At 41.1% G+C, this 14,576-nt stretch overlaps 1 protein-coding gene across 1 annotated transcript in view; it reads left to right on the forward strand.

The window, feature by feature from the left end:
- CSMD1 (CUB and Sushi multiple domains 1) overlaps nucleotides 1-13,304 on the forward strand; it is a 1,583,970-nt gene extending 1,570,666 nt beyond the window's left edge. Inside the window, exons 67-70 of the mRNA XM_048226225.2 lie at nucleotides 1,710-1,822; nucleotides 2,645-2,732; nucleotides 9,441-9,573; nucleotides 13,145-13,304. Coding sequence (XP_048082182.1) covers nucleotides 1,710-1,822; nucleotides 2,645-2,732; nucleotides 9,441-9,573; nucleotides 13,145-13,304 — 494 coding nt within the window. The remainder of the gene's footprint in view (nucleotides 1-1,709; nucleotides 1,823-2,644; nucleotides 2,733-9,440; nucleotides 9,574-13,144) is intronic.
- The last annotated feature ends 1,272 nt before the right edge of the window (nucleotides 13,305-14,576 follow it).

The raw sequence follows: 14,576 nt of genomic DNA on the forward strand, positions 1-14,576 counted from the left end.
CTACAGCCCCATCCCCATGAGGGCAGGGATTTTATCTGAGTTACCTACCAGGCCTAGCCTGGGTCTGAACATCAAGAGGCTCCCGAATGGCACCTGCTCTTTCTCTCATCACTAGACTGACACACGCTTGACCTTTAGAAAGTATTACAGCAGGTCAGCTTCCCCCCATTCTTCCCATTCCGCTTTCCTGCTTCCTGAAAGTGGGAAACATCTAAATGCCTGGATTTAGGAAAAACAAAGTCCTTTATACTCAGAGAGATCTGGCAGGCATCTGATAGTGAGTTCGTGGTCTCCTGCCCCATGCACGGCTTCGTACCTTGAACCTGTAAATGGATACGTGATTCAGGCCACGGGCTCAAATCTACACATGTGTCAGAATCCACGGAGGAACTTCTAAAATATCCAGATCCCTGCGTCTTAGCCAGCAGCATGGGTTAGTCTTTCTCTTCGTGGGGTTTGTATTTATTCTTCCCCCAAAGAAGATGCTGCCCTGTGAGTCTGATGCAGACAGCCTCCGCAGAGTGGAGTCGGGACGTCTGTGGTCCAGGCTTGGGAGGGTGTTTGCATAGCAAGCTGTTCCTGCCGAGTCTTGGTGGAGATGGAAGCTTCTGGGCCTGTGAACTGTGATTAGGAAGATGGTAGGGGAGGAAGGGAGTGGACAGGCGTGGAGTGTCAGCCGCCACACTGATACTCTGTCGCTGCTGCCGTTGGATCAGCACAACAGACCTCATAAGCACGTATCTCATTATGTCTACCGGCGGCTTATAGTCTGGGGGTGCAGAGTTTTAGAGGTTAAATTGGAGGCCAGCAACACAGAGCTACTGAGGGTTGAAATGACTCCCGCCCAGAGTAAAGCCTCGGGCAGCCCCCTCTTGCCCTGGACCCTGAGCAATCAGTTCCCTGCACCCTGTGCTCCCGCCAGCGGGACCGGTCCTGGGACAGTAGAGATCTGCTTCTCTGATTGAAGTTAATACGAGTTCACTGCTGTGTTCCCTGAAACTAGGTCCCTCCTTTGAACCTGTCTTCTCAGCACAGAGGACGTTTGGATGTGTTATTATCCATTTAATACTTGTTTGTTTGTTTCCTTATTTATCTGTTTCCTGGGAGTGGGGGTCCAGAGCTAGCCCTGGCTGTGGACACACTCCCTGCCGGTCTGGGCCACACCATGACCTCTCATCGCTGAGTGAGATTCTTAAGCTGGCATTCCAGCTGCCTCACAGGTGGCTGAGAGGTGTGACCGTCGAGTCCCGCCTGCCCAGAGTCGTGCTGGCGAGACAAGCATGCCCGACATGCTTTGTCCACCGCGCTGTTCATTTCATTTCAAAGGGTGTGATTCAGCCATAGAAGTAGCGGAATTTGCCCTTATGGTCATGGTCTCTCTGACCTCACAAATGAGGACGATATGAATTTAAAATGTGAGATTTAAAAAGAATAATATAATTGAATGTGTATTATCCTTATTCATTCTGTGGGATAAATATGTTGAATTTAATGAAATGGGTTGTACCCATTTAAGATGGGCAAGGACTTAAACAAGAAGTGCTTTTAAGGAAAACCAAAGTACCAAAGCTACGAATTAAGAATAAAAATAATTTGTTATTTTTAATATTATCTGTACCCTACTCCAAAGCAAACAGAATGACTGCCTGAGTTATTAACCCTTGCGAATTTCTACAATGTAAGAGTAGCTGACTTTGATTTTTTTGTAGGAGTTTACAAGAAAGAAGAGGCTCACTTACTACTGAAAGCATTTCAAATTAAAGGTCCCGCAGATATTTTTGTAAGCAAGTTTGAAAATGACAACTGGGGACTAGCTGGTTATGTAAGTACTTTATGTGGGGGACACTCACCCAGCACGGGGGTCTGATCTTTGCTGTGTGAGGTGAAGGAGGCCGCCAACAGGGGATTGCTGATGGGAGCCGTGTGGTGTCTGCCCCTTGAAAACGCATCATTCTCTCTGTTTCACTAACAGCATGGTCCTTTTACCTCTTCGTTTTAAGAAGGAAGAAACCTAGTTTCTGAAATGACAAATAAATGAGTAGTTATAGCTGGGGACAGAACAATAGCTTAGATCCATGTTCTGTGCTTAACACCACATTCCACCAGAAATCTGAACACAGCCATTGGGTAACCACTCTAGAAGTTCAAATAATAATAATAATAATAATAATAATAATAATAATAATAATAATTCCCAGACACAGAGATTTCAGATGTCTTTTTGAGATCTTTCTTTGCAAGTCAACTGTCATGTGTGTTCTAATTCATTATCTGACATAAGAGTATACGGCCTCACGTGAGAGTCATCAGCCGAGAGCTGTGTCACCAAGTGATTTTTACCGTAATGTAGGTTATATAATAATTCATATAACTGTCCCCTTTACAAAGGATGGTTAACCTATGAATATGTTGTAAATTGTACTATTTCAACGTGAAAATGAGATGTCAAGAATGTGGATGTTAGTTGAAATTCGCGTGTGTCTTTTCCAGTTTTTAACTGCTAATGTGTCACTGGAAGGAAGGACAAAAAACAAAAATATTTAACCTGTGATATCCGGCTGTGAGAAACACAGTTATAGTATGATCGACATGAGTATTATTAATCCTCTCTATGCATTGTTTTCTTCCTTTTCATGCATATCAGGTGTCATCAGGACTTGAAAGAGGAGGATTTACTTTTCAAGGTGATATTCATGGAAAAGACTTTGGAAAATTCAAGCTCGAAAGGCAAGGTAACTGCTCTTATGTTATGTGTTGAAATCAAATGTCAATTTGGCCTTCAAATGATTGTGCTAAAAAGTAATGTACTGTAATGGTGACTAACATAATATAATAAAAAAACATTAAAAAAAAAGTAATGGGAAGGAACATAAACAGAAATAATGGAAGGGACAAACGGATTTTACAACAGAACAAAAAATAAATGCTATGAAGAGCACAACTGAGAAATGCAAAGCCGGAAACAGGCAATATGTATGCCAGATATGGAATTAATATCCTTACCCTAGAAAGCGATACTAAAAATATGGGGAAAGCATAGCAGAGATGAAACTCATTTAAAGAATCAAGCCAATGACATTGCTCTAAGAAAATTATCAGAGGAATTAGGAATGGCCAACAAACTATGAAAAAATCCTTAACTTAAAAAAAATGCATATTATGGTAACAAAGATTTTCCACTTTTAATTGCTAGAATGTCAAATTTTTGAAGCAATTGTTCTGGGGAACAGTAGATATGGCCACTGGGGTGCTCCATTTTGGGGGGTGTCTGAGTAGATAAGGACAATTTGATAACACCTTTCACCCAGCGTGTCTGATTTCAACCAGATGAATGTGAAAATTGTTCTTGAATCTCACACATCTATCATCAGAGAGTTGCTTAAGTAAATAATTTTATGCAATGTGTCATATTAAATAGGAAGCTAAATCTGATTCAGTATATTTCATTAAAGAAGTGAGGACAGTGTATTGACCTGCAGAGATATCCATGACTTCTATAGGGGAAAAAAAATTTACTGTAGATAGACCGACAGATAGGTCCTCCTTCCCGTCTATCTCTACAACTTGATTTTTACCTTAGTAATTGGAGAGAGAAAATATATGAAAAAAAATCACTGGATTAGAATCTTACATCATCTACCAGCTGGTTTTGTAATGGGATGAGTTCTTCGTCTGACATTACAGTAGGGAAGTCAGTTCTGAATTGTTACCAAGATTAAGAGACACTGTAAAGCATTTGCTTTGGGCTTGTTGAAGCTCTTCACTCATGAAAGTCACTGCTATCGTTGTTGCTGACATGGATGAGAAAATGCCTTTTTGTAAGGAGATTAGTGCCACATTTCTCCTGAACAGAATAGGCTACTTTATGCTTTACTTGTAGAATACCATTAACATGATAATTTTCTAGAAAACACTATGCCCATATAGGATTTTATACCAGAGCTGCCTTTCAGAGGCACTAGTATAGTATTCTGTGATGGTTGCCATCGATTACTCATTTCATAAGACTTTTATCAAGACACTGAAGGATTCCAAAGGAAAGGCATCCCAACCTGTATATTATTATATTTTTAAAAAATATGTGATGTGATGAGCACTGGGTGTTACATGCAACTGATGAATCATTGAACACTGAAACTAATGAGGTACTCCACGTTGGCTGATTGAATTTAAATTAAACAAAATGAAAAATAAAAAATAAAAAAATACTTGATCAAAAAGAATAATCATGAAATACTCAAATCATGAAATACACCATTCCAAATGCAGTGCTTCTAAATAAAGAGCTTTAAATTATAATGTCAGCCATGGTGGAGATGGTGCTTTAAATTGGGTTATGTTATTTTGAGGTAATGAAATAGAATAAATGCATTGGACCAACACTAATGACAAGTAAAGTTTTCTCTTGCTCTAAGCCAAATCCCTGCAGTTATCTGTTCTCCTTTCTCCCTGGGCGCACGCTCTAGTAATTCCACTGAAGGATGCCCCGGTGAGCTGTACGAGATACCCTGTGGCTGTCTGGGTTTACTCATCCGAGGAGGCTGGCCTGCACTATCACTGTGCTGTTGCAGATTTCCTTACCTGACACCATTCCTTTCTAATCTAACAAAATAACAGCTTGCTTTAACAAGTAATCTTTATTATTGTGTGATGATGCGCTTATTGTCAGGAAAAACGGTTTGCCTCACAAATAATTTGAATCCCAAGCAAGCCTCCCCTTCAACTAATTAGAAAAGTTGCGTTTCAATATGCTTCACCAGTGACCTTTCATCTCAGATTTGGCTAAACCCTATTTTTATGGATAAAAATAAACAACCTCTTCACTGTCTCCAGGCAGTGGATAAATGGGAAGAAAGTGATGACTGTTAAGTGGATACTAACCCAAGTTGGGTTGAAAGGCCACTCTAATGCAAAAACGCGTGTAAGAAACTGAATGATGGGCTGGTTTTCCCATTTAAACTGAGTTGCCCCACCCCCAACCCCAGGTACACACACACACACACACACACACACACACACACACACACACAGAATGGAAGAAAAGCAGTGTAGAGTTTACATCTGATAAGTATCCAGAATATATAAAGGGCTCATATGGTTCAATAATAGAGGCAAATAACCTAACTAAAAAGATGGCAAAGGGTTTGAATCGACATCTTTCCAAATACCCACAAATGAAATACGCACCTGAAAAGATGCTCAGCGCCATGAGTCATTCGGGGAACATAGACGAAACCGGGTTGAGACTCCGCCTCACAAGCTCCAGGATGGCAGCGACCACACAGACAAGCGTGGCGAAAGCGTGGAGACACTGGAACTCTCGTACGTGGAGAGGGGTGTGTGTACGTGGTCCAGCTGCTGTGGGAAACTGTCTGATCACCAAACAGTTCAACATAAAGTCACCTGAGATGCAGCCACTCCACTCCTACAGGTATGGCTGACAGAACACGTGTGAGAACATGTGTTCACACGGGAGGTGCACACAACGCCTATAGCAGCATTATTTCTAGCAGCTCGAACCCTGACGCCCCCCGGAGGCCCATCAGCTGATGAACAGATGAAGAAAATGCGGTGTATCCCTACCATGGAATGTTATCTTGAAGACCTTAGGCTAAGTGGGAGGAACCATTCACGAAGAAAAGCCCACATGTTGTATGATTCCATTTTATGAATGGCCCAGAGCAGGCAGATCTGCAGAGGGAGAGAGCAGCCGAGTGATTGCCTGGAGCTGGAGGTTGGAGGGTGAGGGACGACCTCCAAGGGACACTGGGTTTCCTTTAGGGGAGATGGCAGTGTTCTCAAATAAAATCTTAGCGATGATGGAAACACCATGTGAATATTCCAAAAAAAAAAAAAAACAACTTTGGACTGTATCTGCATTTTATTACTACTCTTATATGTGTTTTACTTACTATTGAAGTAGAATTGACAGACAATGTTATGTTACTTTCGGGTGCACAGTATAGTGTTTCGACAAGCCTGTTCATTACTCATGCTCATTACAATAAACCTGGTCACCATACGACATTATTAAAATATTAGTCACAGTATCCTCCATGCTGTGCTTTTCATCTCTGTGACTTCTTTATTTTATAACTGGAGGTTTGTCCCTCCTAATCCCCTTCATCTATTTCAACTATCCCCCCACCCACCTCCCTTCTGGCAACCATGACGTTGTTCTCAATTTAAGGGTCTGTTTGCTTTTTGTTTGTTTTTAGATTGCACGTAGAAGTGACATCATCTGGTATTTGTCTTTCTCTCACTTATTTCACTTAACATAATACCCTCAAGGGCCATTCGTGTTGTCCCAAATGGCAAGGGCTCCTTCTTTTTTTTAACTAAGTAATATTCCATGCTCTGTGTGTGTGTGCGTGTGTGCGTGTGTGTGTACACATGTATGTATATCATACACACACATATAAGTCACATCATCTTTGTCTTAATAGATTCATGTGTACTTTGGGTGAATTCTCTGGTATGTGCATTTCTTTCAATAATGATCTTTGAAAAAACTGAGTGGACCAGCTTATAACGTTCAAGACATGCTCACCTTCATTCTTGAGCAAAGAAATGTCAGTGAGAAGCTAGGGATATGCTGTGCTTGATTTGTCAGAGCAGCGATTGTATCAATAGTATGAAGAAGGAGGGCCGATGGGAGGAGAGGGAAGGGTAGAGGAGGAGGCTGGCAGGTGGATATTACACAGTTGTCCGAGTGTTTTTGTAGTAGCCCTCATAAAATAAAGGTTGAAATGAAATTGGAGCACCACTTTGGAGGACAATCAGGTAAGCTACAGCAACATTGAAAGTTACAAATTCTGTTAGGCAATGATTCTACTTGGTAGAATTTATCCTGTATAGTTAGACTCTTATTGATGTATAGCTATAGAAAAAAAGATTTCATTGCAGTGGTAGAAAAATACTAGAAATGGCCTAAATGTCCTTCAAAGGTAGAGTGGCTGAAAAAATTCTGGCATATCCAATTAATAAAATACTATACACCTAAAAAATAAATCTAATTCATATGTACTGATGAAAAAATTTCAAAGAATTATGGTTAAGTTTAAAAAGCTAAATACAAAAAATGTATATAATATTCCTGTTTTTTAGAGAAGTATGAAAGAGAAATAAACATATATTAATAGTACATTGCTGGAAAGCCATTAAAAAAACAGTTAACCATTAAGAGGAAGACTTGAGTAAAGGGCAAAGAGTGACCCTTTATTTCTGTTGTCCTTTATATTCTTTATGTTTATATCTTTTTATGCCATTTTAATTAATATATGTGCATGTATTACCCTTTAAATTATTGAAGCAGGAGTAAATAACTGAAATTAACCAGGAGCTCCTGATGGCATAATAATTTCAAAGTACAAGGACACCCCATTGTGTAGTTCCCAAAGATCTCCTTTTATATCGCTCTGTGTCCTGACGCATGGTCTCTCGTGGCATGTCGTTTTTTTATGATTTTATTGATGAGAAGTCTGATACCTATGATGGTCAAAAATAGTCTTGTCTGCTGATAACAAAAAGTAACTTCGGTTAATTTAAGCGGAACACACATTTATTAGAATGAGGCAATGGGATTGACGGAATGCCAGAATCCTAGAGAATGAGGTGTGGTAACATCACAGAAACTCTTGCATGCTCACGTACCGTAAGCGTCAGGTCCCACTTGACAGACGCCATGTGAGCAACCACTGTGCCTGAGTTCTCTTGCAGGCACCGGGGATTCAAGAGGAAAGCTAGCCATAGGCTCCCTGGCATGAGGGAGCTTCTGTTCTAGTAAACACGGGTCCCCGGGAACTTGTGCTGTGTGCCAGGCATCCTTCTAGGCAGTGAAGGTGTCCTGACATTTAAATATCACTGCGAATTAGTGGAGTTGGGGCCCCCAGAGTGGTATGCCTCAGCTTCCTGTGCCAGACGGTGTCACCCTGGTCCCAGGGCTCTGCCCGCTGCTGCTGGACCCATCACCAGGGGCACTCAGCGTTGGCCTCAAGGCTGTCCTAGTGCCACAGCCACGGGCTGGGTTCCCAACCATCTCAGGGTGTTCTGCACCCGCCACTCTGACTCAACGCCCAAGGTGGGGGCATCCAATGGGATGCGAGATTCAGAGAGAACCGGTATCTGGCATGTCCCCCTTCCATGGCAGGTGGCGAATGCATCTGAAAGTGAAATATTACATCCGTTTCATATGTGCTGATAAGGAAGGATCTCAAAGAAATATGGTTAAGTTACAAAGAGCCAACCTCAATGATAAAATGTATTAGAAATACATTATAAAATATTAGACCTTAAGATGGTAGGGAGTAGCATAATCCTGCATCTGTCAAAGGAATGACAGATCACATTATTGCAATGTTTTTAGTGTGAAAATGAGAATTTTTATGTAGAAAGCTATTTAAGTATGTGTAATATTTGATTGTTTATTTGCATTTATGGTTTGTGAAAAAAAAGTGAAACAAAACTTCTCTTTTATTTAACATTCCTTAAATTCTGGAAATATACTTACAAACCCAGGTCAGCTTATTTGGAACAGTTCTGCTATATTCAGATGACCCTAATCATAATCCATTACACATGCGCAGTGACTGAGCTCATGCGATTAAGCCAAATACATTTCAAAATGTGTTTTATGAGTCAACTCTTTAGAACAAACTTCCTTATTTGGCAATAATTGCTTAATAAATGTTTTCTCATTTGATTTCAATGTTTGCATCACTCTCAGCGTCCTGCATCTATTTGCCACTATGCAGATACAGATTATAAATTCATGACCATGTCACCTTCATGACGTTTGAGATGCTTACACTGCCTTCCCTTCTAATGGACAGAAATCATGCTTTATCACTCTTCTGTGTCCTCATGGAAACTTGCCGGATGACATTGAGCTATAGTCTTCTTTTGTGTACTCTTAAACTCAAATGAGTTTTGCAATCTACCTGAAAAAATAGAGATTACACCAACATAGTCACAAATGGAGAATGAAACGCCATGGATATAGACACCTGGAATATTTATGTAATTTCAACAAGTTCTATTTTGCTAAGTCTGTGTCTTAGGACAGGGGAAAATAGCCAGCGCTTTCCCTCTCTGCACATAGATGGTGCCACATAGATGCTTTCAGCTAGTTTTTGTGCACCTGTAAATATCTGTAATTGAAAGTCAAAGCCAGAATGTATGCTACCCCTTTTGCCTTCCTCACATTTGACAGGTGGGATTCTTTCATAGTGCCTTGAATGTCATTAAGGAATCGTTTTTTGTCACTCGATCATTAACATAGATGTTAGAATCTTTCAAAAAGAGTATCCGTTTATCTGTGGAATTGCGACTCCTTCCGCTTCTTGTAGGGTTTGGACCCATTTATAAAATTTATCATAGGTGTGTGTTTGTGTAAATAGGAGTACAGTACCTGCAAATTAATTATCCCTTTTATTTTCCAGATCCCTTAAAATCTGATCAGGACTCTTCGAATCATGACCACGGCACCAGCAGTGGCTCTGTCGCGGCTGCCATCCTGGTCCCATTCTTTGCTCTAATTTTGTCAGGGTTTGCATTTTATCTCTACAAACACAGGTACTGTGGAAACGCCAGCGGTGTGAAAGTGCTGTGCGTGTAGAGCCTGGTCTGGTGACCATGCGTCCACTCACGCGTTCGCGTGCCGCGTGCACGCCCGTGTATACAGCTCCGCAGCATTCTCTCTGACATGAAGGATGCTCGCACGGCAAGGTGTAACCTTGCTTTGTTTGCCATGCTTTCTCAGCAGGCCAAGTTTGAGTAATGAGCTTTAGGAGAATAAATAAATGGCTTAAGAAATCACATGCTTGGGGTCGTAGTCAATTGAAAAATCCAGTGAAAGATGCTTTTTTCCACTTTCGAGGTCCACAGCCAGCCATCAGGGGCATTACGGTGATATTTCCACCTTCCAGCAGAAGATGGAACAGAACGCTCTTTATGGCCACTTTCAACTCCATGAATCTGTGATCTATAAGCCATTGGTTTACTCCTTTCTGCAGCAGATACAAATCGAGCTCTCACTATGTATTCAGAGATATCACATGTTCCAGCTCTTGAAACAGTGTTCTATCAATTTGCATATTCCTACTAACTGAAAAAATGTCAAAACTTGAGAAAAACAACTTTAATGAAATAGATCCTTTCCTTGGAGTTAATGTGAATACCCCCCCAACCCCCCCCCCAAAAAAAAAAGCAAAAATAAATTGTGGAGGAATTGTTTAAGTCCTTAAACATTTTGTCTTTATCTGTATAATATATTTCCTAGAAGAATATAGCATATGACAAAATGTTCTAAAATACTATCTGGAATAGTGGCATTCGCCACATATAATAATAAAACTAAAAAAAAAAAAAAAAAAAGGCAAAACAAAACCAAAAAAAAAAAAAAAAAAAAAAAAAAACCTCTGTGATTCCCTAAAATAAGATTAAAGTATGTTAACTGTGTTCAGCATTCATTTATATAATGCAGATATTTCTATTTAATCGTGGTTTAAAAGAAGAAAAACTGGTGTAAGGATTTTTTTTAATGACTCATAGAATAGCTTTACATATCTGCTTTCTTATGCTTTTAAAAATATATAAAATAGTAAGAATGTTACTTCAAACATGTTGCATAGCTGCCTACACGGATATCTTCACTTCCCTGTGGTTGGTAACGGACTTACTTTAAAAATACAATGTGATGAAAGGAATCTCAGATGGTACTTACAGAATTAAAGTTTGGCTCAACTGTATTAGTTAATTATTATTATTTTTTGAGAAAACAACATTCTCTGCACACAGGTCTGGTGAGCCTTATCCTCAAATTTCTCCTTGGGGCTTGTCAAAATGGAAATTAAAAAAAAAAAAACAACAACAACAATTATCGCAGCACTTTATCCAATAAAATACCATCCTTAGAAGTGTTTCTCTTCTTAAAGAAGTATAAATTACAAATATATTTTCTTTCACAAGTTTCTCTAGGAGCCACAATACCCTTACAGATACACATACAGTAGGAATTTATAATTCCTACAAATTCATTTTTGCTTTTTGTTGTGGCTGGCAACCCTGTTAACCCCTAGGGAAATGTGCAGTCCATTAAAGTTCTTTCTCCCCACCTTTTGACATCTCTGTCCATAGGAGAGTCTTTGGAAGCTTCCTGAAGTCTCCTCTGCCCAGACCCACGTGTGGGAGTCAGACTGTGTCCCCATCTGCCTGCGAGTTTTGCCTCGATGAGCCTCCCAGTGAGGCAGATCTTTATACGAGTCTCAGAGAAAGCTCGTTTCAGCACCTCACTGAGCCTTTCCAAAGATAACCCTATACAATTACATTTACATATGTAATACATATGTATGTAATACATACATACATATACATAAACCAGCACTTCTGATGATATCTTAATTTTAAGACAACACAGTATTGGGGAATATTCAATATATATATCACACCTGTAGTCTTCCAACCTCAGACGCTTCCCTACGACGTTCAGTATTCCGTGCCTCTGGGAGGGAGATATCACTTACTTGTTTTGTGAATTTGATCGCTTCTTTGCATTTCCACGCCTGTGGGCTGGCGGGGGTTTAATCTCAGCGTGTCTGGCTCTCCACGTGGCTTGTCACCCAAGAGGCTACCCTGTGTCTAGGACGTGACAGAAGGCTGTCTGATCTCGTGGCTCTCGAGAGCCATTAAGCCACTGTGACTTCTGAATCCGTAGGCTCTTGTAGTTCTCTGGTTCTGTGCCATATGAGGAATTGGGGGATTTCTGCACAAGCAGGCGGGCCATGCCTGCTCACCCAGGCGTGTCATGAATTTATTTGCTTTTGAGTTGTTGCCATGCACTCAGGGAACGCACCGACCTATTAGCTTTCCCTACACTCGCTCCTTACCCTCTACGGATGTCAAAGTTCCTTAACCAGTTGGCTCTGTATTTCTCAGTGAAAACTTTGTTCCCGCTTATTTCTGAGTTTCTCTCACTACTGTCTGCTTGGAATCGTTTCCTCAATCAGACCCAGAGCTTCTGACTGAGGACTTCCACCTGGCTGTTGTGCACACGATTCCTTCTCTGCAGTCCCAGCGTCCCATCCAACTCTGTGGGGCTTCCCCGGCAGTGCCAGGGTGGTGACCCCTGACCTGGGAGATGACATGGGGATTTTGCCAGCTTTCAACTTCATTAATGTTTGGCTGAATTTGTTTATTAACTTTTGCTGCTGGAACATTTTTTAAGTTCAAAGTCAAACACCCTCCCCAAGTCCTGGGGCAATTGCAAACTGCTTTTCTGCTGACAGAGACCTAATCTTCTGAAACTTACACACTTTGAATTCTCTTTTTCTCAATAAGCATGATGTCAATTAAGAAAATCTAGTAAATTACTAAAACAGAAGCATCATTAAATCCGATATCCGGTGATATTTTTACTAGTATGGGTATTTACATTAAAGTTCTGTTTTTACCACCTGGCATAGTTTTCTTACGTAATTCCTTCTGGAAAAGCTTGAGGGGTGGCAGACTAGATAGCTATATGTCTTTTACTTCTAAAAATCCTCCAATCTCTAATCTTAGGTCATACACAGGGGTTTTCTTTTAATTAGAAAATGTAATCAATAGTTTGGCAAAGAGTTCAATGTCTTCTCTGTAACTTGGTCACTGGCTATATTGCATTACAAAAATAGCTAGCATTTAGTGAACATTATAATAGCAGTGAACTGAAGTTTATGTTTCTTTTTTCCTTTAATCTGAACAGTCCTGAAGGGTTGGCATCTTGATTGAGCAGTCTTACTTTTTTTGGAGTGACTTCCCCAAGTTCAGATAACTTACAAGTGACAGACAAATGTCTAAACCCAAATCTGTCTGACTCTGGCTTTGACGATCTTCCCATTTTGTCAAGAGTATTCCTAGGAATCAGATAATTCTTTGATTCTGGAAAGAGCTTCAGGGTTTAACATGTTACCTGTCTCATCCCAACAACTGATTCTAAAAAAGAAAACAGTCTAAACGTGTGAAGATGTGCCCCCTTCCCTGTCACTGCGTGCCCTCCCGTGTGTATTCCCTGCTGGGTCAGGAGTGATGTCACGTCCCCAGTCCTAGCGGCTGTGCCTCTTTTCTTGAAATCTGGGTGCTAACAGTTGGTTCCTTCTTTCCCCTTTAGAACGAGACCAAAAGTTCAGTACAATGGCTATGCGGGACATGAAAACAGCAATGGACAAGCTTCCTTTGAAAACCCTATGTATGATACAAACTTGAAACCCACAGAAGCCAAGGCTGTGCGGTTTGACACAACTCTGAACACAGTGTGTACGGTGGTATAGCCCTCAGTGCCCCATTAGGACTGATTCATAGCCATACCTCTGATGGACAAGCAGTAACTCCTTCGGTGCCATGTACCACTCTCCCTTCTACTCTTGGCTTTGCTGCGGTGATCTTTCACACCTTCTGCTGGTATCCATGCAGCGGCAATCTCCAGTCACGTGCCAGAGTCTTCTGAGGATCGGACGACAAGTACAACTGCATTCTGAATGTGGATTCCGAAAGCCTGGCTGCGTCTGCTTGGAATCAAGGCACACTTAGGAAGACTGCGGAGTCATGCCAATACTTCGTACTTAATGCCTCAGACTTTCGTATTTCTGTGTGGCTGGGATGCCTTTCAATGCAATCTTCTGGGCACGTGGATACATCCTTTGGGTGCGGTGACAAAATGGTAGCACCACAATATACCACAATACGTTGTTCTGTTTTGTTTTTGGTTTTTTTTTAACCCCCATGAATATGAATACTCTGGAAAAAAAAAAAGCTCTCTTGAAGAAGACACCTTTCTGATAGACGCACACACCTACAAATGCTTCACTCTGTCCTTCCTGAGACCTGACAAGCTTTGAGGACTCACAGCTCCCCTCAGTGTCCCATTCCTAGGGCCATTTGCAAATTCCCCAGTCAGCTGTTCTATTGCAGAATTTTTGATGCACAATTTTTTGCACTAGTGTGTTATGAATGACTGAGTAAGATTCTGATAAAAAATAAACTATTTACACAGGGTTTATACACACTATCCATTGTATATAAGCATCTTCTCATGTGGTCAAGCTAAACATCTACCCTCCGTTCAGTTGCCGTGTTAGAGAGAGGAAGTATCCCCAGACATGGCATAGGTTTGAGAGGGAAAGGCGGTATTGAAGAGATTTATGTTATTACTGCTTCCTTTAGCTACCATTGTGTGTTAGGTTCATTGAAGATGTCGAACAAGTTATAAAAAAAAAAAAAAGTCCTTTTTATGTTTTATTTTGCACACATGATCTCCCTTTCGGCATCAGCCATGAGCGCCAGCCAGCGCAGTGACACAGAATGGCAGGGTGGTCGCAGCGTGTCTCTCTGCCATGTAAATGTGTCCATAGTAATTTATTTTGGATAGCTCATGAACTTGTGGGGTTCAGCTCACCCTAGTCTTCCCGGCGCCTCGCGATTCGCTCCTCTGGGGCACCGCCGCCCGCGGACGTGCCCTCGAACGACAGTGCGCCCCGTACCTCTTGCACACTCAGTGGGACTTGTCCAGCGTCAAAATATCGCGTGTCCCTCTGGAGGCAAGG

The sequence above is a fragment of the Ursus arctos genome, unplaced genomic scaffold, assembly GCF_023065955.2.
Source record: "Ursus arctos isolate Adak ecotype North America unplaced genomic scaffold, UrsArc2.0 scaffold_27, whole genome shotgun sequence".
NCBI classification, from domain to species: domain Eukaryota; kingdom Metazoa; phylum Chordata; class Mammalia; order Carnivora; family Ursidae; genus Ursus; species Ursus arctos.